At 41.9% G+C, this 23,413-nt stretch overlaps 1 protein-coding gene across 5 annotated transcripts in view; it reads left to right on the top strand.

The window, feature by feature from the left end:
• Positions 1-17,723, top strand: part of LOC137524295 (RING finger protein 112-like) — a 58,399-nt gene extending 40,676 nt beyond the window's left edge. For all 5 annotated transcript variants that reach the window (XM_068244005.1, XM_068244006.1, XM_068244004.1 and 2 more), the window contains exons 9-14: positions 1,052-1,138; positions 2,375-2,504; positions 3,596-3,726; positions 6,076-6,129; positions 7,910-7,984; positions 15,844-17,723. In XM_068244005.1, the coding sequence (XP_068100106.1) occupies positions 1,052-1,138; positions 2,375-2,504; positions 3,596-3,726; positions 6,076-6,129; positions 7,910-7,984; positions 15,844-16,368 (1,002 nt within the window). In that variant the 3' untranslated portion in view covers positions 16,369-17,723. The remainder of the gene's footprint in view (positions 1-1,051; positions 1,139-2,374; positions 2,505-3,595; positions 3,727-6,075; positions 6,130-7,909; positions 7,985-15,843) is intronic.
• The last annotated feature ends 5,690 nt before the right edge of the window (positions 17,724-23,413 follow it).

The raw sequence follows: 23,413 nt of genomic DNA, 5'->3' as shown, positions 1-23,413 counted from the left end.
GTTTGTAATCTTTGGGGGGTCCGCGAGGGCCAACAGGGGATCAAAGGAATGCGTGGAAAGCCTCTATAGCAGGGTTGTCAAACTCAAATACAAAGTGGTCAAAATTGTACACTGGGACCTAGTCGCGGGCCAACCTCAATGTCTACTAACCATCTTGCTCCCTTAGTTCCCTGGTGTCTAATGGCCCCCCTCCAACCCCTATACAGTTCCCTGGTGTCTAGAGGCTCCCACCCTTCCCTATACAGTGCCCTAGTGTTTAGTGCTTTCCACCTACCTCCCCCATATGGCTTCCCTGGTGTTCTAGGACTTCACCTCCGGTATAGCTTCCCTGGTGGTCTAGAGTTGGCCATACATAATGCAAAGTGGGGAACCACTTGGGGGCAAAATGTAATGGCTCTGAGGGCCAGATTTGGCCCGGGGACCAGAGTTTGACATGTATGCTGTGGTGGCTGGATGGTGTAATGGTTAAGGGCTCTGCCTCTGACACAGGAGACCAGGGTTCGAATCTCGGCTCTGCCTGTTCAGTAAGCCAGCACCTATTCAGCAGGAGACCTTAGGCAAGTCTTCCTAACACTGCTACTGCCTATAGAGCGCACCCTAGTGGCTGCAGCTCTGGCGCTTTGAGTCCGCCAGGAGAAAAGTGCGATATAAATGTTATTTGTCTTGTCTTGTCTTATGCTCTGTAGGATCCAGAGGCTTCCCTCTTCTTGGGTAAGTATGTGATTTTTTTTTTACCTGAGCTTCGGCTTAGGTAAAATTAAAACCTTATCCCAACTCGTTGCTCATATTCTAAAAACACCCTTTCCCACTGCCAGTGCCAGCTACTTTCTGACCTGTGCCATGTCTAACTGGCACCAATTTGCTCATTTTAGTTGCAATAAATTCCGATTGTGGAGGTCCTCTTTAAGAAAACAATTACTTAGAAAAGAAGAGGGGAAACTAACATGGTTGGAGAGCTTCTGTTTTCAACAGAGTTTGCATCACCTCTGATGGACCAACTTCTTCTCCTGCCAAAGCATGGCTGAAACCTGTTTTTTTATTATAATTTCAGCACTTGGATATTCTGGTTCGAGATTGGCAGGAGCCCGACAATTGTGGAAGAGAAGCCGCTCGTGATTATCTAGAACGTGAGAGAGAGGTATGAAGGGGGAGGACCATGGCTGATTGGGGCAGGGGAGGATATGTCTTTGAAACTTCTTTAGAACTGATGCTGAATTTTCGTGTTTGTGTGTGTGTGTGTGTGTGTGTGTGTGTGTGTGTGTGTGTGTGTGTGTGTGTGTGTGTGTGTAGGTGTGTGTGTGTGTGTGTGCGTGTGCGCTGCTATTAGCTTGTCACTAAAAGTGAACTTGTGCTGAGAAAAATGTTGAAAGTTATGCTTACTTGCATAATCTCTAAGGTCCCCAGACACTGTGTGGTCCCTTGTTGTGTTTGGTCTCCTCTCTGCACTAGTGATGTAGCACACATCACTTTTTCGGTTTGCAAATGCAAATTTTCAACAGAGGTTCGCAAACCTGGTGAACCGCCATAGACTTCAATGGGCAGGCGAATTTTAAAACTTATAGGGACTGTTTCTGGCCACAAAAGTGATGGAGAAGTTGTTTCAAGGGACCTAACACCTGGACGGGGGCATGCCGGACGGGGGTACATGGCAAAAGTCCCACCATAAATTACGGAGTTGTGTTTTAATCGCTAGAGGGCAGAAATCACATTACTCTCCTAAATTGGTGGAATTAAGTGCTTTAAAACATCCAGCGTGTGTACATGGCGATAAGGTAGTGTAAGGGTTAGGCCTGGTGCACACCGACAGACGAAACATCACAATTAACGCACCGCAAACAACTGCAAAGAGTTTTAGTGATAAAGTCAGGTGAGCAAATCATTGTTTTTGCTAGTTGACAGGACATAAATGCTAGTCTTGTGCGCACGTTCACGGGAGTGCAGATGATCTCGGTTTTCCAGCTTCTGTGGTTGGGTGAGGTAGTTCAATGACAGTTAGGTGACCGAAAAAACACTGATTCTGCACTGAGGCCTTAAAAAGGGGGCAGTAGTGGATACTAGATGCCAGTAGTGGTGGTGAAGGAGTGTTGGGTTATAGTCTCCAACAGCTAACGTGTGCACTGGGCACACAGAATTGCAATATAGATCAGATATTTCGGTAATAGTGTTGGCTGTATTTTCATGCTGGCACTGACAGAGTTTCTGCATACACATGGAAATCCAGCAAGTATTGCTGATCAGATTGCAGGTCGGTGCTGGCGAGAAACGTTACTGCCGGTAAATGTAATACTCACCAGAACTCCTGCTATTCAGGATTAAATACATCAGAAGCCAAATCCAAACAGCATCACTGACCTTCTCTTCCTTTCCTATACAGAAACTGAGGCTGCGGAAGGACTCTGCATACCGCCGTGTGCTGGACACTCTCAGGAGTCCCTCTGTTAGCGGCTTCCTCCTGCCGCACCCAGGAAAACGATTCCTGAGATCGGGTGAAGGCAGACTGGCAGGTAACTTACACATCTGGCAGCGTTTATAGATAGAGTATTTTTCAAAAGATTTTAAAATGGTCAGAACAACATTTATTAAGTCATGAATCTGAGATGAATTGAGAACTTTGTGACACTGTACATATTTGTATAGCACTCCCCTGATCCCGCACTTTATATTACCCCCATGCTATGATTGTGTAGGCCTTTTTGACTAGGGTCACAACTGGGCCAGGCTGCCTTACCAAGTTGTCGGTTGACCTATGCTTCACTCGGTGTGTGGCATGTCGGTGATGGAGGTAAAAACTAGAGCCAGCACCCTAGGGTTGCGACACAGCCTATCAGGGCATGCACAAGGGGGCAAATCTTATTACCCTATGTGTATTGCAGCTATATTATGCTTCACTCTGGTGTGAACTCATGTCAATCGTTTAACCTCTGGTTACACGGCAATAGGTTTGACTGTGCTCGGTTATATAGAGCTAGCTACACCCTACCTGACATATAGAACACCAAGTATTAACCTAGTTGTTTGTAGGGGGGATCAGCAAAGACACCCGCCTGCACAGTCCATACATTACCTTGGATCTTCGTCACTCCGGGTCTACTGCGCATGTGCAGTAGGTCCGCGCATGGGTAGAAGACCCTGACTGGCTTTGACTGAGCCCATTACCGGGGCTCACCGTGGGCTGAATGGGCGAGAGCAGGAGGACGGCGAGGGACACATCTGTGCTTATGGGGCTGCAGGAAGCCCGGGTAAGTAAAAAATACTAGCTTATAGCAGAATGAAATCCAGCATTTCTTCTTTTCTCTAATAGATTATTTTTTTTTTTTTTACTTTAAACAGAAGATGAAAAAGTATCTCCTAGGAGAAAACTTAGGAGAAATACTGATTTGGATCAAGCCCATAATCTTGTTGCTATAGACCAGCAGATCTTTTAATGAGTTTGACAAACTCTTAAGACAGTTGATATGCATTTGTTGTCCTCTTGAACAGATGGCTTCTGGCCATTACTGAGAGTATTACATCAGTTGAAGAGGTGGTAGCTTCTTTACGTATGTTGTTGCTCTTGTACTTTCTTCATTAAAACGCACACTTTCCATCTCCACAGACATGGATGAAGACTTCAGGGAGCACCTTAGAAGATACATCTCCGACCTTGTGGCAGGAATCTGGCTCTTCCAGAAGACAGACATCCGTGATGAACGGATCACCTGTGCTAAAGTGGGGGCAGCGCTGAAGGTAAGTCCATTTATTCTACTCCCACCACTTTCTGAACCATGCAATGGTTTTCAATTCTGCTGGATTAGAACTTCAAGAAGGCCGAGGTGACATGTGACATGATGAGATAGACATGTGTATGTACGGTGCCAAGCACACACATAACTAGGCTATGTTCCTTTTTTACTTCCTCTGCCTGAAAGAGTTAAAAATCAGGTATGCAAATGACCGTTTCTGTTGGGTCGGGACTGGGCGTAACGCTCACTGATAAGGAATTACGGCAATAAAACTCTTTCCTGGTAGAAAATGGCTTCTGAGTGCAGAAAAGAGATTAAAAAAAGGGTAATAGTTCATAGATTTTAGCTTTGGCATACTTCAGTGAATGTGTCATTGAAAAGAGGCCATGAAACAGTAAAAACTTGAAAATTAGATTTATAACTCTGGAATAAGAGCTCCTGTCACCGAAACAGGAAGTGGCTGCCGGCGGGGCCAGGAGGATCGGAGGGAGACGGCGAGGGCACCGGACAGCTGCAGGGGGCTATTGGAAGCCCTAGGTGAGTAAAACTCATTTTTTTTTGTTTGACTTAAGTGTCCCTTTAAGCCAAATCTGAACTAAATAATCATCCACTTTATCTGAAATGTTCTACATGCCTAAATGATCTAGTCCTATTAGTGCAATGTCGCAAAAGACATACATGTCCTTGCAACAAAATATCAAAATATGCTAATCCAAAAAGTAATAATATAATAATTCTTTATTAGGAAAGACAATCAGTCCTTACAAAGTAGATACAAAATAAATCAGTATAAGAATAAAGCTGGTCTGATAAGACAAATGATATGATTAGAGGACACATGCATTGATTCATAAATGATGCAACCACATTTTATTAGAACTAGAGTCCCTGTAAAATGAATTCAGAAGGATTACAATTCATTACAAAAGTAATTCATAGGGATGATGTCGCCATCTCTTGGTGGAGAATAAGTATAACAATTCATAGATAGTCAAATCCATAAAATTAAAGGACAGCCTCTGTTATACATCATTTGCATTAATATTGTTACATAATTATCTCTAATTGGAATGTAATAAACAAGGAAACATAAACAAATGAATAGAAAGATCTAGAGCAAAAAAGTCTCATAAAGCTCAGTGAAATAATATTATAATCCAAAGTACTGTATATCCTAAATGGATCTTTCATTTTGACAGCGAAATGGCACAAAATGCAGCAGTATTGCAACAAAAAATAGTGACGATACGTGAGAACACCATTGCAATAAAAATGTGTGTGTGCGCATCTGGAGAGTATGCACAGCGCATCTTCACTTTTTTCCACATTTTGTTATGTTACAGCCTTATTCTAAAATGGATTAAATTGATTTTTCCTGTAAATTCTACACACAACACCCCATAATAACAATATGAAAGATTTTACTTGAGGGCTTTGTTTTTATTCATTTATAAAAAAAAAATTAAAAAATGAGAAATCCCATGTACGTAAGTATTCACAGCCTTTGCCATGAAGCTCAAAGTTGAGCTCAGGTGCAACCTGCTTCCCCTGATCATTCTTGAGATGTTTCTGCTTTTTAATTGGAGTACAATCTAAACTGCAACATGATGCAATCCAACCAGCAGCCCCACCAACAGATTTGCATTGAAGTCAACTGCGCTGAATTTAGGCGTTAAAAGCAAAACCTCCGTACATGCCAGAATCTTTTAGTCCAAAACCTGTCAGATATGTTGGATTTTTATTGTCTTTAGGAATAAAGTAGAAAAGTCATTTTGTAGTGAATTTTACTCTTGGAGAAATGTATTTTTTTTAACAGGTGTTGGAAATCACCAAAGTTTGTTTTTATCTATATTTTACACAGCACCATAACATTTTTGAGGCATAGTTGTACGTTATATTTTTTTCTACTTTTAATTTTTATTAATATTTCAAAGATGAATAACTGACTTTGTACAATTTTGAAATGTCAGAACATAAAAAAGCTGCGTTAGCCAAAAGTTCACGAGTAAGAAAAGAAAATGAAATGGCTATACGCTAGAATGCATTCTATACTAAATAGCATGTCAAAATAACGGAACAAGGTCATTGTATTTTAGTAAATCTAATAACATAAACCTTAGAATATCAATGCAAGGAATCAGTACTCATGAATTGGGGAGGTGTTGGTTCCTAGATGGGCAAAGCCCACTGCACCTGGGATATGAAAAAGGACATACAACCTTGCCATCTTGGACTCAACCCATGATACCCGGCGCTCATAAGAGTGTTTTTATATGACTGTGCGCTTGCCTGTATGAGATCACATTCTGGCTTCAGGCTCTTGGTCCAGATCATGACTTGTTTTATCTTACAGGAATTTGTCGGCATATTACGGAAAGAAGAATACAAATTTGGTTCCCCCATGGAGGTAATTATAATATCACGCATGGGAACACACATATTAATCTGTACATAAAATATAATCTAGAAACCATTGTAACATAGTTAGATTGATTGAAAAAAAAGACATCCGTTTATCAAGTTCAGCCAAAAAGAAAACAAAAACAAAAAACACTGTCCCGGAACAGCACATATTACAGTTGATCCAGGGGAAAGCAAAAGAAACTTACAAGGCCTGGGCCAATTAGCCTTAAAGAAAACCTGAACTGAAAATTAAAAGTCAAAATAAACATACACAAGTCATACTTACCTCCTGCGTAGTCTACTCCTCAATCTATTTTTCCTCTCCTGCATCCTGTTTATCCACTGTGATCAATGGAATTCTCCGTCCTCCATTTTGAAAATGGCCTTTACCCCATAACCGCTTTCTGGTCAGCACACTGTTAAACTGTAATATCACCCACTTGAGCCATAGGGAAACATGGACACATCAGTTCCCCTCTCAGCTGTAACTGACAGCAACTGATATATAACTGACAGCAACTGATGTATTTCAGTTCTGACAAAATGTTGTCAGAACTGGAAGGGATCACTGTAAGAAGAAAATGGTGAGCTTCTGAGTGGAACTAATGGCAAGGTAACTATGTAATGTTCATTTGAAGTTACCTCGTGTTTATTTTCAATAATTTTACTCAGTACAGGTTCTCTTTAAAAGGGAAAAATTCCTTCCTGAGTTGTCAGTCAGATAAATCTCTGGATCAGCTCTCCCGGGAATGACCTAGTGATTATAGCCATGGATGCCCTTCAATGCAAGGAAAGCATCCAAGTCCTCCTTCTCCATTAGTTAGTGGGGCGGGGCACATTAATTTAAATGAATTTGGAATCATATGACAATGTTATCTTTGCTGAAAAAATCTCACCCCCACCAATCAAAAAGTGTGCTAGTTGTTAATCTATACTTGATCCCAATCAATAAACCCGACCAATAATTGCCTCCCATCACCTTCAGTGGGAGTAGATATAAACCACCAGCGGAACTGTAGTGAAATATTTTTTTTTAGAGTGTTTATTTATAAATTATTTATTTTGAGTTTGCCCATTGTGAAACCTTTCATCACCCTGATTTACATTCTGAAATGTATCACAGATGGCAACATCATTACTGCTAATGTTTGCAGAATGTTTGCGCGTGTTCTGAAGCCAATAGAAATACTTCCTGGTTTCCCAGAATGCTCTAGTAGGAGAATTCTGCATAACTAAACAGCCTAGGCTGTGACATCACTGGGGGGGCAGGGCTACATACTAATATATTTTGACAATGGAGAGATTTCTAAATCCTCCCCTCTTGCAAGTCTCTACTAAAAACCATTACATTTACTAAGTGGCTGCTAGATTAGTCATATTAAAACATGTACAGTCTCATTTATGTGACTGGAGATACCTTTCAAAGTGGATCTAAACTCCTAACTTCTTCTCTGCTCTAAAAGATTAGCCACAGCATGATAAGCTATAGGGTAAACATTTTTAACAGGATGAACTTTGCAGAGAGCACAGAAAGGGTTCATCTTCTGTCTTCTCTGCAGAGGCAGAGCCAGGGAGGTGCTGTGAATCACAGCTAATGATAAGACTTTTTGCACTCAGATGTAGCTATACAAACACACAGGGCACACTGTAATTGATTTCGACAGCACTTAGATGCGGAAAGAAAACTTTTCATTGTGTGCTGTGCAAGCATTCAGGAGCGCTTTAAGCTACACACTGCTCCAATGTCCTAGTTTTCTCATTATTGTGTCTGATTTCCCCTACAGATGTTCTACTCCCTTGAAAATCGGAAGTATATGACCATCCTATTGAAGAGGTTCCAGGACTTCATGGACCAGCAGGTAACAAGACTGGAATGTAAACTTGATAGATTCATAAACTGTTAGTACCATACGTAATAAATGTTAGAGCAAAATGTTTAAAATGCCAATTAAATCTAACAGATGGGTACATTCATGCACTGCACAGCAGTACATTGTCACACCGCACAGCTGCACAAGTTTTCAGCCCAACACAGATCTGTACCATTCATTATCATTGAATGGGGAAGCGCTACAACTGAGAGCAACACAGGCGCGCTTGCGTATAACACACAACCAACTGCGTTGCTAAGGGAAATGCAGTGTGCTCACACCTCAACGGAGTTTAGGTGATAGTCAAATTGCTTGACAATCATCTATGGTCCAATAGGATGAAAGTCTGAGGTGGAAACGGGTTTCTTTTTGATCAAAAGTCACCAAGGAGTCACATGTCTCATCCTTCAAGCAGCTGCTGCTACTGATGATTGTAATGTACTAATTTAATCTAAAATTTCACATAAAAGTATGCATAATTATGATTTCACAATTGAATTGATTTTGCACAACCCATATGTAAATGTTGCATGTTACCCAAAATGAAAAAACAGCAGTCATAATTTTTTTTTTTAAATGTGAAAAAATTCCAAATTCCAGAATGGTTAGTTGGAATAGTGGGAGCGAGTTTTTTTTTTTTTTTTAAAGTCATATAAATCTTGCAGTTTTTGCAAAAATCTGCCTTTAAAAATCCAAAGAAATAATGGTATTTAAAGTCCATAAAAATATATTTTGCTACAGAACACATGAAGACATTCCAAGTTCTGTATACTTATTTTATACAGCTCATTGGAGGTGGGGAAGTGCCCCTTGTCCATGGTATGGACACGGTATGGACAAAGGTTTTGCAGTCCTTGCTTCTCCTCTGTGCTGGAGGCCCTCCACATCATGCACCATGTGGGCTGGTATAGCTCAGGATGCTATCAGGGCTCGGGATTCTGGCTATACCAGCCTGCATGGGTGACAAGGGGTTAAAGAGTCCTGAGAGGGGGGACCCCACACTGTCCGGTTTCTTAAAATGTGTATACAGAACTCCAAACTTGGTATATATTAAAGGCTACAGCAGCAAAATGTCATTGTTTAAAAAACATTTTTCTTGTGCTCTTTGGGAATATTGATTTAAAAAAATTCAAAGGTCTTTTTGAAAAAAAAAATCTTTTGACTTGTTCCCAGAGAATCAAATTTCTCATTTTCGTACACTGCTGAAATTATGGAACATAATTACGCACTAAATGAATTACAAATGAGCTGGAAATTTAGCATTATGATTTTGCATCGTAATTGCGACTTATAATGTAAAATTTGAGCATAACACTAGCTGGGACTCTGAGTGCCTCCTCCTTGGGGCTTTTTAAAGCGGAACTGTGAACTCTAAAAAAAAAAGCCATTTTCACTTACCTGGGGCTTCTTCAAGCCCCCGGCAGCCGTCCTGTCCCACATCGGTTCTGCACAATCCTCCATTCTGCCGCCGCCAGCTATTTTTTTTACCGCCGACTTGTAAGACGACGGCAACAGGGCCTGCGCGCACCGGGATACACAAAGCTTTCTTTGTGTTCCAGTCTGCAACAGCGTCCTGTGCTATGCGGCATCCTGCGCTTTTGCCAGTTGCTGTCAACTTACACGTCAACAGTAACAAAACTAGAGTAGCTGGTGGTGGCAGAATGGAGGATTGTGCAGGACAGGATGGCTGCTAGGGGTTTGGGAAAGAACCAGGTAAGTGAAACTGTTTTGTTTTTTAATAGTTACAGTTCCGCTTTAAGGCTCATGCAGATTTGCTTCTATTAATTTAGTTAAGATATTGTTTTAAGGAAACCAGAGATCAATAATAATAAAAGATTTATGCATACCTGGGTCTTCCTCCTGCCCCATCCCCTCTGATCACTCCCTCGCCGCCGTCCTCCACTGCTTTGGGAAGCGGGTCCCATCACTGGCATCAGTCACCGCCAGCTACGCAGGAGAAGTGCGCTCTTTGCGTATCTCTCCAGCAGCTGCTGTAGAGACACGTAGAGGGCACACTTCTCTTACGCCAGACTGGCTCCGACTGACGGAAGTGCGGAGACCCTGTTCCTGAAGCTGCAGGCAGCGGAGGATGGCAGCGTGGGAGCAATCGGATTCGGAGCGGATGGGGCTGGAGGAAGCCTCAGGTATGTATAAAATCTTTTTAATTTTACAGCTCTGGTACACTTTAACACAATTTGTGCATTTGTTGAATAATTGGTTGTAATGTGAATTCACAAAACTTGTAAAAAAAAGCACCCATTTGTCACCAAGGCAATTTATTTGTTGTAGGTTCACAGTTTCAGAGTACATAAAAATAACTCAAAGACCACACTTAAATGTAAAATACTGTATATAACATTTAATGAATAAATACTTGGCTACAGAATGATGGTCAAAATGTCCAGATGTCTTTCAGCTCGATCAGATAAGTTCACAAATAGCCCTGAGGGGCCCCATATGCCCTTATGTGCATCTCAGGTTTGGGGACCTGAGCACAGTTTGATGTTGACAAAGCGGTCCCATCATAAAGCCAGTGATATAGGGGTGTTGGCCCCCTTTTATATACCCATACAAACAAAGACACCGTCCCAGCCAATCCTAAGTGGTCTTCAGACAACTTTCCTTAAAAGGCTATGGTAACCTGGCTAACAAGGTATATTACATCAATGGTAGTACAGAGGCGCCAAAAGAGTAAAAACAGTATTTCTTTAAAATAAATAAAATGAAGTAGGTAGCGGTGGACTTACCCCTCCAAAGCAGACACAAAAATGCTGTTTCAGGCAAAAAACTATTTACATACTCCGAACAAGGTGCAGTGCGGTATATCCCACTTCCTCAGGCAATAAATAGGAGCATATAACCAATGTGGTCCGGTACGTAGCCTGGCGCCTCTGAGGAGTATGTAAATACATTGTTTTTTGCCTGAAACTTCATTTTTGTGTCTGCTTTGGAGGAGTAAGTCCACCAATACCTACTTAATTTTATTTATTTTAAAGAAATACTGTTTTTACTCTTTTGGCGCCTCCTTTCTCCTTTTCCCAATCTACAGAGAGCGACTTCTTAATCCTGAGTGGGGACAGGTCTTATCTCCTCACCTGCCTTCATAGTGGTTACCTGGACAGTAACCCATGTTTGTGAGTGTAACCTATCTATACTTATCTTTCATACCCAATTCACAGTACATACTACACTGTACTGGGCTCTCGGCGTCTTCCCTTATAAGGTATATTACATGTACTTAAAATAATGTTCCATATAAGGAAATGATCAATAAAATGGAGAAGGGCTTAGAAGTACTCATCGACAACAAGTTAAGTAATCGTACTCGATGCCAAGCCGCTGCAGCTAAAGGTAACAAAATTTTGGGATGCATTACAAGGGAAATAAAAACTCGAGATGCTAGCATAATACAGGTCCTTCTAAAAAAATATGCATATTGTGATAAAGTTCATTATTTTCTGTAATGTACTGATAAACATTAGACTTTCACATATTTTAAATTCATTACACACAACTGAAGTAGTTCAAGCCTTTTATTGTTTTAATATTGATGATTTTGGCATACAGCTCATGAAAACCCAAAATTCCTATTTCAAAAAATTAGCGTATTTCATCTGACCAATAAAAGAAAAGTTTTTTTAAAACAAAAAAAGTCAACCTTCAAATAATTATGTTCAGTTATGCACTCAATACTTGGTCGGGAATCCTTTTGCAGAAATGACTGCTTCAATGCGGCGTGGCATGGAGGCAATCAGCCTGTGGCACTGCTCAGGGGTTATGGAGGCCCAGGATGCTTCGATAGCGGCCTTAAGCTCATCCAGAGTGTTGAGTCTTGCGTCTCTCAACTTTTTCTTCACAATATCCCACAGATTCTCTATGGGGTTCAGGTCAGGAGAGTTGGCAGGCCAATTGAGCACAGTAATACCATGGTCCAGTGGTTGGCACTGTGAGCAGGTGCCATGTCGTGCTAAAAAATGAAATCTTCATGCTTCCATTTTCTGAAAAGCTTTATGGAGATGAAGTGCTCCAAAATCTCCTGATAGCTAGCTGCATTGACCCTGCCCTTGATAAAACACAGTGTTCCAACTCCAGCAGCTGACATGGCACCCCAGACCATCACTGACTGTGGGTACTTGACACTGGACTTCAGGCATTTTGGCATTTCCCTCTCCCCAGTCTTCCTCCAGACTCTGGCACCGTGATTTCTGAATGACATGCAAAAGTTGCTTTCATCTGAAAAAAGTACTTTGGACCACTGAGCAACAGTCCAGTGCTGCTTCTTTGTAGCCCAGGTCAGTCGCTTCTGCCGCTGTTTCTGGTTCAAAAGATGCTTGACCTGGGGAATGCGGCACCTGTAGCCCATTTCCTGCACACGCCTGTACACGGTGGCTCTGGATGTTTCTACTCCAGACGCAGTCCACTGCTTCCGCAGGTCCACCAAGGTCTGGAATCGGTCCTTCTCCACAATCTTGTTCAGGGTCCGGTCACCTCTTCTCGTTGTGCAGCGTTTTCTGCCACACTTTTTCCTTCCCACAGACTTCCCACTGAGGTGCCTTGATACAGCACTCTGGGAACAGCCTATTCGTTCAGAAATTTCTTTCTGTGTCTTACCCTCTTGCTTGAGGGTGTCAATGATGGCCTTCTGGACAGCAGTCAGGTCGGCAGTCTTACCCATGATTGCGGTTTTGAGTAATGAACCAGGCTGGGAGTTTTTAAAAGACTCAGGAATCTTTTGCAGGTGTTTAGAGTTAATTGGTTGATTCAGATGATTAGGTTAATAGCTCGTTTAGACAACCTTTTCATGATATGCTAATTTTTTGAGATAGGAATTTTGGGTTTTCATGAGCTGTATGCCAAAATCATCAATATTAAAACAATAAAAGGCTTGAACTACTTCAGTTGTGTGTAATGAATTTAAAATATGTGAAAGTCTAATGTTTATCAGTACATTACAGAAAATAATGAACTTTATCACAATATGCATATTTTTTGAGAAGGACCTGTATTATGCTAGCATCTCGAATTTTTATTTCCCTTGTAATGCATCCCAAAATTTTGTTACCTTTAGCTGCAGCGGCTTGGCATTGAGTACGATTACTTAACTTGTTGTCGATGAGTACTTCTAAGCCCTTCTCCATTTTATTGACCATTTCCTTATATGGAACATTATTTTAAGTACATGTAATATACCTTATAAGGGAAGACGCCGAGAGCCCAGTACAGTGTAGTATGTACTGTGAATTGGGTATGAAAGATAAGTATAGATAGGTTACACTCACAAACATGGGTTACTGTCCAGGTAACCACTATGAAGGCAGGTGAGGAGATAAGACCTGTCCCCACTCAGGATTAAGAAGTCGCTCTCTGTAGATTGGGAAAAGGAGAAATTCCCCTCCACCAGGGGTGGAACAACAGCAATGGTAATACAGAGGCGCCAAAAGAGTAAAAACAGTATTTCTTTAAAATAAATAAAATTAAGTAGGTAGTGGTTGGACCCCTCCAAAGCAGACACAAAAATGAAGTTTCAGGCAAAAAACAATGTATTTACATACTCCTCAGAGGCGCCAGGCTACGTACCGGACCACATTGGTTATATGCTCCTAGTAGTTCAGTTGTGTGTAATGAATCTAAAATATATGAAAGTCTAAGGTGTTTAGAGTTAATTAGTTGATTCAGATGATTAGGTTAATAGTTCGTTTAGACAACCTTTTCATGATATGCTAATTTTTTGAGATAGGGATTTTGGGTTTTCATGAGCTGTATGCCAAAATCATCAATATTAAAACAATAAAAGGCTTGAACTACTTCAGTTATGTGTAATGAATTTAAAATATGTGAAAGTCTAATGTTTATCAGTACATTACAGAAAATAATGAACTTTATCACAATATGCAAATTTTTTGAGAAGGACCTGTATTCCCCCTGTTTAACTCTCTAGTAAGGCCACATCTGGAATATGGAATTCAGTTCTGGGCACCACATTACAGGAAAGATATTGCAGTATTAGAGCAGGTGCAGAGACGAGCAACAAAATTGATACGTGGGATGGAAGGTCTCACTTACCAAGAAAGCTTAGATAAACTGGGTTTATTTGGTCTAGAGAAAAGATGCCTTAGAGGGGATCTAATTAACATGTATAAATACGTCAGAGGGCAATATAAAAGCTTGGTGGATGAGCTTTTTGTCCCTAGGCCTTCTCAAAGGACTAGAGGAAATGATCTGCACATGAAGGAAAAACGGTTGAGCTATTTATTTAGGAAAGGGTTCTATACAGTAAGCGTAATTAAGATGCGGAATGCATTGCCACAGGAAGTAGTTATGGCAAATTCTATACCTGCATTTAAAGGGGGCTTAGAGGCTTTCCTTGCATTGAAAGACATCCATGGCTACAATTTCTAGGTAATGCCTAATGATGTTGATCCAGGGATTTTATCTGATTGCCATCTGGAGTGCAGAAGGAATTTTTTCCCTTTTAGGGGCTAATTGGACCATGCCTTGTAAGGGTTTTTTCGCCTTCCTCTGGATCAACAGGGATATGTGAGGGAGCAGGCTGGTGTTGTACTTTGTTCTCTGGTTGGACTCGATGGATGTATGTCTTTTCTCAACCCAAATAACTATGTAACTATGTAAAAATGAAATGGCTGAAGTAAAGGAATGTTAACTATTCACATACTGGTAATGGGCACTATGCCAGGGGCGTTATTAGTATCCTAAGAGATCCGGGGCACTATTGGGAACTCTAGATGGAAAATGGGTGGGGCCATGCACCAGAGTGTGGGTGTGGTCATGGGTGGAGCCAAATTTAAATGAATTTAAAGGACAACTGTAGTGAGAGGAATGTGGAGGCTGCCATATTTATTTCCTTATAAGTAATACCAGTTACCTGGCTATCCTGCTGACCCTCTGCCTCTAATGCTTTTAGCCATAGACCCTTAAGAAGCAACCCTAAAGAAGCATGCAGTAGATCAGGTGTTTCTGACATTATTGTCAGATCTGACAAGACTAGCTGCATGCTTGTTTCTGGCATAATTCAAACAATACTGCAGCTAAATAGACCAGCAGGACTGCCAGGTAACTGGTATTACTTAAAAGGAAATAAATATGGCAGCCTCATTTTACCTCTCACTAAAGTTGTCCTTTAACAGCAGTCTAAGTAGGCCAGCAAAATGTTGAATGAAGCCCCCTCGCCATTAATAAAAAAACTAAAAATGCAGCATATCTCATAAGTGGGCAGTGTCGCTTAAACATAACTAGGCAGAGTTACCTGGCTTCTGTTCTGGCTGGTCTAGCTTTCTGCTGTGTAGGCTGACCTAATTCCAGGTTATCTGGCAGTTCCCCCATAGCATTCCCTGACCTTCTAATGGACGCCCTCCCATGCTCCCATGGGCCTCCCATTGAGGCATCACAACTCTGAGTATGCCCCCATAAAAAAAACACAGCTCCCAGCATGCCCCGCATCACAGTGCACAGCATGGCACTACAGCACCCAGTATGCCCACATAGAGGCACACAGCATAACCCGATTGATGCACCACAGCTCCCAGTATGCCACCACAGCTGACTCTGCCTGGGGGACATACGGGGCAACCCAGAATACATCTGGGGCATGTGCCACTGATCTTTGGAGCTAGCAACGCCCCTGCACTATGCTATATGTATTAACATGTATATACAATATTACTGGTATTTGGATGAGGCATCATAGATCACTTATTAAAACCTGCATCATCCTCCATTGGTCCACTTGGATTTTTCACGTGCTCACCCCAGGTTTTTATTAAAGACCAAAATTGCAGGTATTACGCAAATGCAACATTCTGACCTCACCAACTTCCTCTTCTTCTTAGGCCCCTGCTGGAGCATCTCCATTTAAGATCCTTGGAGTAAGAACATCTAAGATGAGGTCCATCGTTGATGAGCAGGCCTCTATTTTGTTGGACACATATGAGCACATGCTACAAGGTGACAACGCTGCCGAAAAGGAGTTGCTCATGAATGAGATGAAAGCTCTGCTAGCAGAAAAACAAGAAAAGTTTTGTGCAGAATATTCAAAGCGCTTCACCAAATGTGCGGTGGGCCTTGGCTGTGTTGTTGGAGGAGGAGTCCTGAGTCTGGCCGGCGGGATTGCAGGAGCTGCTGTGGCTGGGACTGTTCTTGCAGCTGAAGCTGTAGGGTTATTGGGAAGCACAACTGCAGCAGTGGTTGGAGGCGCTGTTGGAGGATCTGTCACACTGGGAGCTATAGGAAGCAGCGTGGGGGCGGGAGTTGGGGGTGTTATTGGACATGTGGAAGAGAAAAAGGATCCGACCTCTGAACGTGGCACTAAAGCTGAAGAGTCTACATCAGATACTCATGATCTGGTAGATAAATAGGAGTAGCACTATTTAGGTAAACAAGTCCGAACATCCGACAACATTACCCTTAAATGGGTCTACATCGGATACCGGATATTTGATTGTGTCATTCACATCATAGGACCTAAATAAAATGTCCAGATCTTAGTGGACCAATAATTGAGACCTTTTACTGGAAGAAGTATACCCAGCATCTGAGCCTGGTACTGCAAGCAAAGGTTCTATTGCACTTTCCCATCATCTGGTGGACAAACAAGACTAACACCATCCCCAGAAGTGATTAGATAGTTGTGTTATTTATTGCTTAATTGTTTACTAAGGGTGATTTCTTCTTTCCTAAAATATTTTTATATACCTAACTTTAATTTGATGTTTACTACTTTTTGAAAGTGTGACTTTCTAATTTTTCCAGAGATGAGATAACATCTCATCTCGTGTTAGTAAAGCGCAACAAATAAACAAAAGATATTTAACTATCTTTTGTTAGTAAAGCCCAACAAAAAAACCAAAAGATATTTAAGTTTTTTTTTTTTTTTTTTTTTTTTTTTTGCACACCACCCAAGACTTAAAAAAATAAAAAAAATGTATTACCCTTCTAATTTTGCATTTGCAGTATGAAATATTGTCGCCATTAGCCTGTTTGGTGCATGTTTATGAATTTCCCAAAATACTGTAGACTGGTAGCCTGACGATACTTTAGCCCGATACCTTTATCTGAGGACATCCTTCTACTTCCCATTGATGGCTTCTTCCACCATCGGCCGATACACTAAATACATGAAACCTGGTAGAAGACAGGTTCAAACACTCAAACGCTTTTACCGTTCATAGCAGTCAGGAGACTAGGAATGATGCAGGAGGGTAGACTGGTGTAAAGCCCAATGCCTTCATCCTAGGACATGCTTCTTATTGCTCGTGCTGCTATCAGCCAATGCACTGAACACATGAAACCTGACAGGACAACCAAAGGTGGTTCATAACAGTCAGGAGACAAGGAATGATGCAGAAGGGTAGACTAATGTAGCATTCCGTTATAAAGGAGGACATTTTATGGTGGACACTAGAGACGCTCAATGAGTTGCAAATATTTCTGGTTCAATACAAATATTTATGTTAATTTTAGCCAAACAATGAACCAATCAAGTGCTGCTACTGCCGTTGGATTTGATTGGTTCATTTTCAAGCTACATAAATATTTGCATCTACTCAGAATTATTTGCATCTCGTTAATCCACTCTAGTGGAAGCCATATGGACTCAGGCTCAGCTTAAAGTTGTGCTAGTGTTTTAAGGGAATAAATGTAAAATATTTTGTAAAAGTTTATTAAACTACAATAATAATAAAATTACAATAAACATTTTATTTTTACTGGAGTGATTTTACTTGTCATATTAGTTTTTTTTTTTCTAGATCCGAACCCTTCTGGGAAATTATGCTCCTCAACCCTTGTGTGTAACATCACATGCTCCAAGGCCAATTCGCACAAAAATCGCGGTCACCATCGCCCAGTGATTGCGATCACGATTTTACATTTCGCTATTCCATAACTTTCACAATCTAAACAGCTGCGCACTAATGTTCCCATGAAAAGACTCCTCTCATGTAGATCACAAGATAAGACTGATCTTGTGATCTACATGAAAGTGGACTTTGTTTTGTATTTGAGCAGCGCACCGCCAGTTTGAATTCACCCGAGATCTGATATCAGCGCGGTGTTTGCAAGCTATTCCATAACTGTTCAGCGATTGTGTTTGGCAATTCTCATTCCAGTGCATGAGAATCGTGATGCAATTGCTGGGAAACTGCTGCATGTAGCGTGTTTGTGATCGTCGATAATCGAAAATGTGCCTCAATCGCTGCAGTGAGCATAACCCTATAGGATTGCTTTTGCAGCAGCATTTTGCTGATTGCCGGCGATCAGCAAAGCGTGAATCGCGGATGCAAAGCGCCCGAGTGTGAATGGGCCCTAAGTGTCATGCTGATATTCTTACCTCCATCCAGGTTTTTAGCCTCCAACAGCTGTCCCCTGATCTATGCCTCCCTCTTATAGTGGAGAAAAGGAGGAAAATTGACAGGAAAAATTGCTCAGCCTCCTTTCATACTGCATACCAGAATGCTGCTCTAACAGCTCATGTATCATGCCCAGGGCCGGGCCGAGGCAGAGGCGAGAGAGGCTCCAGCCTCAAGGCGTAGTGTAGGAAGGGGCACACAACTCACTCAGCTATCATTCCCCTGTTGTGTTTGAAGCAGAGAGAAATAAGAAAAGGTGATACATGGTAGTGACTGCAAGCCAGATAACTAGAGATTAAGGTGTTGGGGGCCCTGAGGTGCCTCTTAGTCTGATAGCAATCAGTGTGTGACATCTGTTGTGGGAGGGATGAAGGGGCGCACTTTTGCGTCTCAGCCTTGGGTGCTGGAGGTCCTTCTCCCGGCTCTGAACATGCCCCATAACCATGCTTGCCTTAGGACTGAAGGAAATTGTGGGTGAGTGGCTCACAACATCCCTCAGTTTTCTCGCAGAAGGCATTGCAGGAACCTGGGCTGTTACAGTGATGTGGAGGGCAGCCTTCACAAGACACTAAGACCATAGCTTGTGTAATGTCATTTGATGTAGCTTAACTAAGGATTTTGCAAGTAGTGCCGCCTTCAGAAATTTGTGGGCAGCATACTGGGGAAACTTGCAGTGCGTAGACTGACTGACTATGGTTGGTAGGATTAGATTGTGAGCTCCTCTGAAGACAGTCAGTGACAAGACTATGTACTCTAAAGTGCTGCAGAAGATGTTGGTTTTATATAAATGCATAATAATAATATGGTAGGGCATCAGACTATGACTATGGTAGGATTAGATTGTGAGCTCCTCTGAGGACTGTCAGTGATATGACTATTATGTACTCTGTAAAGTGCTGCAGAAGATGTTAGTACTATATAAATACATAATACTATTATGGTAGGAGGGGATTACAGTAGGAGACCAAAGAGTGGTGTCTGCCCTTTTTGCTGATGATGTCCTCCTTTTGATGGACAACCTGATACACAGGTCCTCATGGTTCTGGGTCTTATAGAGGAACTAGGATCAGAGTCTGGATTCAAAATCAATAGGCTCAAGAGTGAACTAAGAGCTCACTCTTGCTTTCAGGAAATGCTGACAGGGAAATGGCAAAATCACTGGGTGTCAAATTAGCCCTCTCCAATATTACTTACTTGGGTCTTAACATTAATAGAGATCCTTTTCAATTATATGCAGCAAACTTTACCCCTATAATTAACAAAGTGATAGCTCAGCTGGAAAGATGGACTAATATCCCCTTGGGACTAGTTGGGAGGGCTGCGCTGCTAAAAATGATACATTTTAGAAAATTCATTTTATTCACTGCAAGTCCTACCTCTAATACTTAAAGGGAACCAGAGACGTTGGGAGGAAGCTTTTATACATACCTGGGGCTTCCTCCAGCCCCATACGCACGGATCGCTCCCACGCCGCCATCCTCTGCTGCCTGGATCCGCCGGTACCGGGTCCTGTCATTGCCACCAGTCGGCCGGCAGACGCGGCCAATTCTCCGCATCACACGGGGCTCCCTCCATATACGTACGCATAAGGCTGTCTACTGCGCAGCCTCATGCGTACGGGTATGGAGGGAGACCCTGTGATGCGGACAATTTGGTCGCGTCCGCCGGAAGTGACGGGACCGGTACCGCCGATACAGGAAGCGGAGGATGGCGGCGTGGGAGCGATCCAGGCTTATGGGGCTGGAACGAAGCCCCAGGTATGTATAAAACCTTGTTCTATTTTTTATTAAGGTTCCTCTCTGGTTCCCTTTAAGCGCCAAGATGTGAATCGTTTAATTGCTGCATTTACTAAATTCTTATGGGCAGGTAAAAAGGTGAGGATAAAAATAAACAGGCTGCAACTCCCTAAGGCAGAGATAGGCAAACTTGGCTCTCCAGATTTTAAGAAGCTACAAGTCCCACAATGCATTTGCCTTTATTAATCATGATTGTGGCTGTCAGACTCCTGCAGTGCATTGTGGGACTTGTAGTTCCTCTACAGCTGGAGAGCTAAGTTTGCCTATCACCGCCCTAAGGATAGTGGGGGTTTAAATATACCAGATGTGCGGCACCATAACCTAGCTTGTTTAATCAGACATGAGATTGGGTTTTGGATACAAATTCCTTTTCCAATTATCGTTTGGAGTGTGCCATAGCAGAACCCTGTAGCCTAAGGGGTCTGTTGCACACACCTTGGGCGTCCATACCCCCAAGGCTCAAAGTCAGCTTATGATGAGATACCATAGCAGCAGAAAATAATCATAATGTGTACAGCATTTCACCAGAAAAAAAATCGTAAAGTGCGTAGCATTTCACCAGAAAACAATTGTAATGTGGGCAGCATTTCACCAGAAATTATACAAATAACAAAGAATGGTCTCCAAACCAAACAAGTGCACACGATATACCAATAATGTATAATACATTTTATTAAGAACGTATCCTAAACACAATAAAAACAAATTAACTGCCAGTGTTGTTAATATATATATTGACTAATATAAATTATTCCAGTACGGCCAATAGCATTTACTGCATAATAACAACAATAATGTTTCCTACCAGTAGATGTCCCTAGAGTTTCTGCATCTTCCTATTCTATTTTTCTATACATGTTCTTTATGCTACATCTATTTTGACAACAAGATGGCATTTTATTCGACATGTAGTAAAGGAAAAAAAGATGCGGCCTGCAACAGGTCTCTCCACAAAAACTCCGTAGTTTATTTAGAACGTATCCTCACAGCAGGTAAAAAGTACAAAGACTGACATGTTTCAGGCCAAACAGCCCTTAATCATAGCACATAACCACAGCTCCTGTCTCTCGGTTAAAAAAGGGGGGGGGGGAATATGTGACACACCCAAATGTGACATGGGCCAGCCCATACATGGGAGGGTCCAGCACCACATATACAAACTGTCACTCAATGGGTGGACACCACCCCCATACATAAAGTGAAAAAACTTCATTTAAAAGGTATGGCTCTTTACAAATGTATAAAACCAAAGAAAACAAATAAAGAACAATCAAGGTACATAAAGAGGAGTACAAAATAGAATACACAAACTTGATCACCAACATTCCAATACTTTTAGACACAACGTCCAGTGTATAAATATTGCAGGTCGTAATAATATCTGACATATGATTTAATTAACCTGTAACCAGAGCTAAATCCCATCTGGCATTAAGTCCCTTTGGGGCCCTGGTCCGGTCCCCAGGCGAAAAATCCATAATGCTTCTCTTTTGCGGATGGCAGCTAGTAGATCCCCTCCTCTTTTGGGCAAGAAGGCCCTCTCTATCCCCTGGAAAGAAAAAACGGACATATCACCACCATGTATGTTCCTGAAATGTTTGGCAACATTCGAGATATTTCTGGTGGACCAGGACGCCCCTAAATAATGCTCGGAAATCCTGGCTCTGAGGGGTCTGGTGGTGCAACCTACATACTGCAATAAGCATATGTTGCATGTAACCATGTAAATGACGTTGCTGGTATTGCAATTTATAAAATGTTTCAACATGCACTTATATCCGTTTGTGAAAGATTCCACTGATTGTGTTTTATGATGTACGTGACAATACTGACAGGTTGAAACACCACACCTATAAGACCCTTTAGTGGCAAGCCAAGTGAGCCAAATCGACTTGGAGATAAAGTACTGCCAAGTGTGGGAGCTCGCCTGCTGGCGAAATTCACTCCCCCCCGTAGAAAGGCTGCAAGTCATCATCACCCTCCAAAACAGGTAGATATTTAGCAACAATGCGTTTAACGTCCCGAAATTCAGAACTAAAGGTGGTGACAAATACAGGCCTCTCGACAGGACTAGCTCTAGATGCCGACCCCCACACTAGTCTATCCCTCGTGATCGAAAGGGCCCGAATCTTGCCCTTTTCTATTGTCCATCTAGGGTATCCTCTCTCATACAGTCGCTCCTCCACTATGGAAAAATCCTGTTGTAGAGTAGAATCATCCGAGCAATTCCGGCGTGCCCGAATAAATTCGCCAACCGGAATTGCTCGGATGGTGTGCGCGGGATGACAACTATTGGCCCGTAATGTAGAGTTGCCTGCACATTGTTTCCTATATGTCTTGGTGTGTATGGTATTAGAAATCGAACAGCCTGTTAAGGTCAAATCCAAATAATCTATGGAGGACTGGTGCCAAGTATAAGTGAACTGTAGATTACATTGCTTATCATTGAGGGAGGCCATAAAGGGATCGACAAAAGTCAGTTCCCCCCTCCAGACAACCAGAATGACATCGATAAATCTCCCGTACCACGCAACACTACTGAGTAGGCGTCCCCCACCCCCAAAGATGTGGAACTCTTCCCACCAACCCATGTAAAGATTCACCAGGGATGGTGAGAATTTGGCACCCATTGATGCCCCACACCTCTGGAGGTAGAAGACGCCATCAAACATGAAGTAATTGCGGGTCAGGCGATAATCCACAGCTGCACAAATAAACATCCGAATATCCACAGAGTATCCTGAATATCTTTCTAGATGGTACTGATTTCTTCCTGATTCCTTATTCTTTTGCATGTTTGTCACGCTTAAATGTTTCTGCTCATCAAAAACCGTTAACTATTAGTCAAAGATAACACAATTGAACACAAAATGCAGTTTTAAATGATGGTTTTTATTATTTAGTGAGAAAAAAAACCTCAAAACCTACATGGCCCTGTGTGAAAAAGAAATTGCCCCCTGAACCTAATAACTGGTTGGGCCACCCTTAGCAGCAATAACTGCAATCAAACATTTGCGATAACTTGCAACAAGTCTTTTACAGCACTCGGGAGGAATTTTGGCCCACTCGTCTTTGCAGAATTGTTGTAATTCAGCTTTATTTGAGGGTTTTCTAGCATGAACCGCCTTTTTAAGGTCATGCCACAACATCTCAATAGGATTCAGGTTAGGACTTTGACTAGGCCACTCCAAAGTCTTCATTTTGTTTTTCTTAAGCCATTCAGAGGTGGACTTGCTGGTGTGTATTGGGTCATTGTC

The sequence above is a fragment of the Hyperolius riggenbachi genome, chromosome 7, assembly GCF_040937935.1.
Source record: "Hyperolius riggenbachi isolate aHypRig1 chromosome 7, aHypRig1.pri, whole genome shotgun sequence".
NCBI classification, from domain to species: Eukaryota; Metazoa; Chordata; class Amphibia; order Anura; family Hyperoliidae; genus Hyperolius; species Hyperolius riggenbachi.
This window is presented reverse-complemented; position numbering and strand designations above follow the sequence as displayed.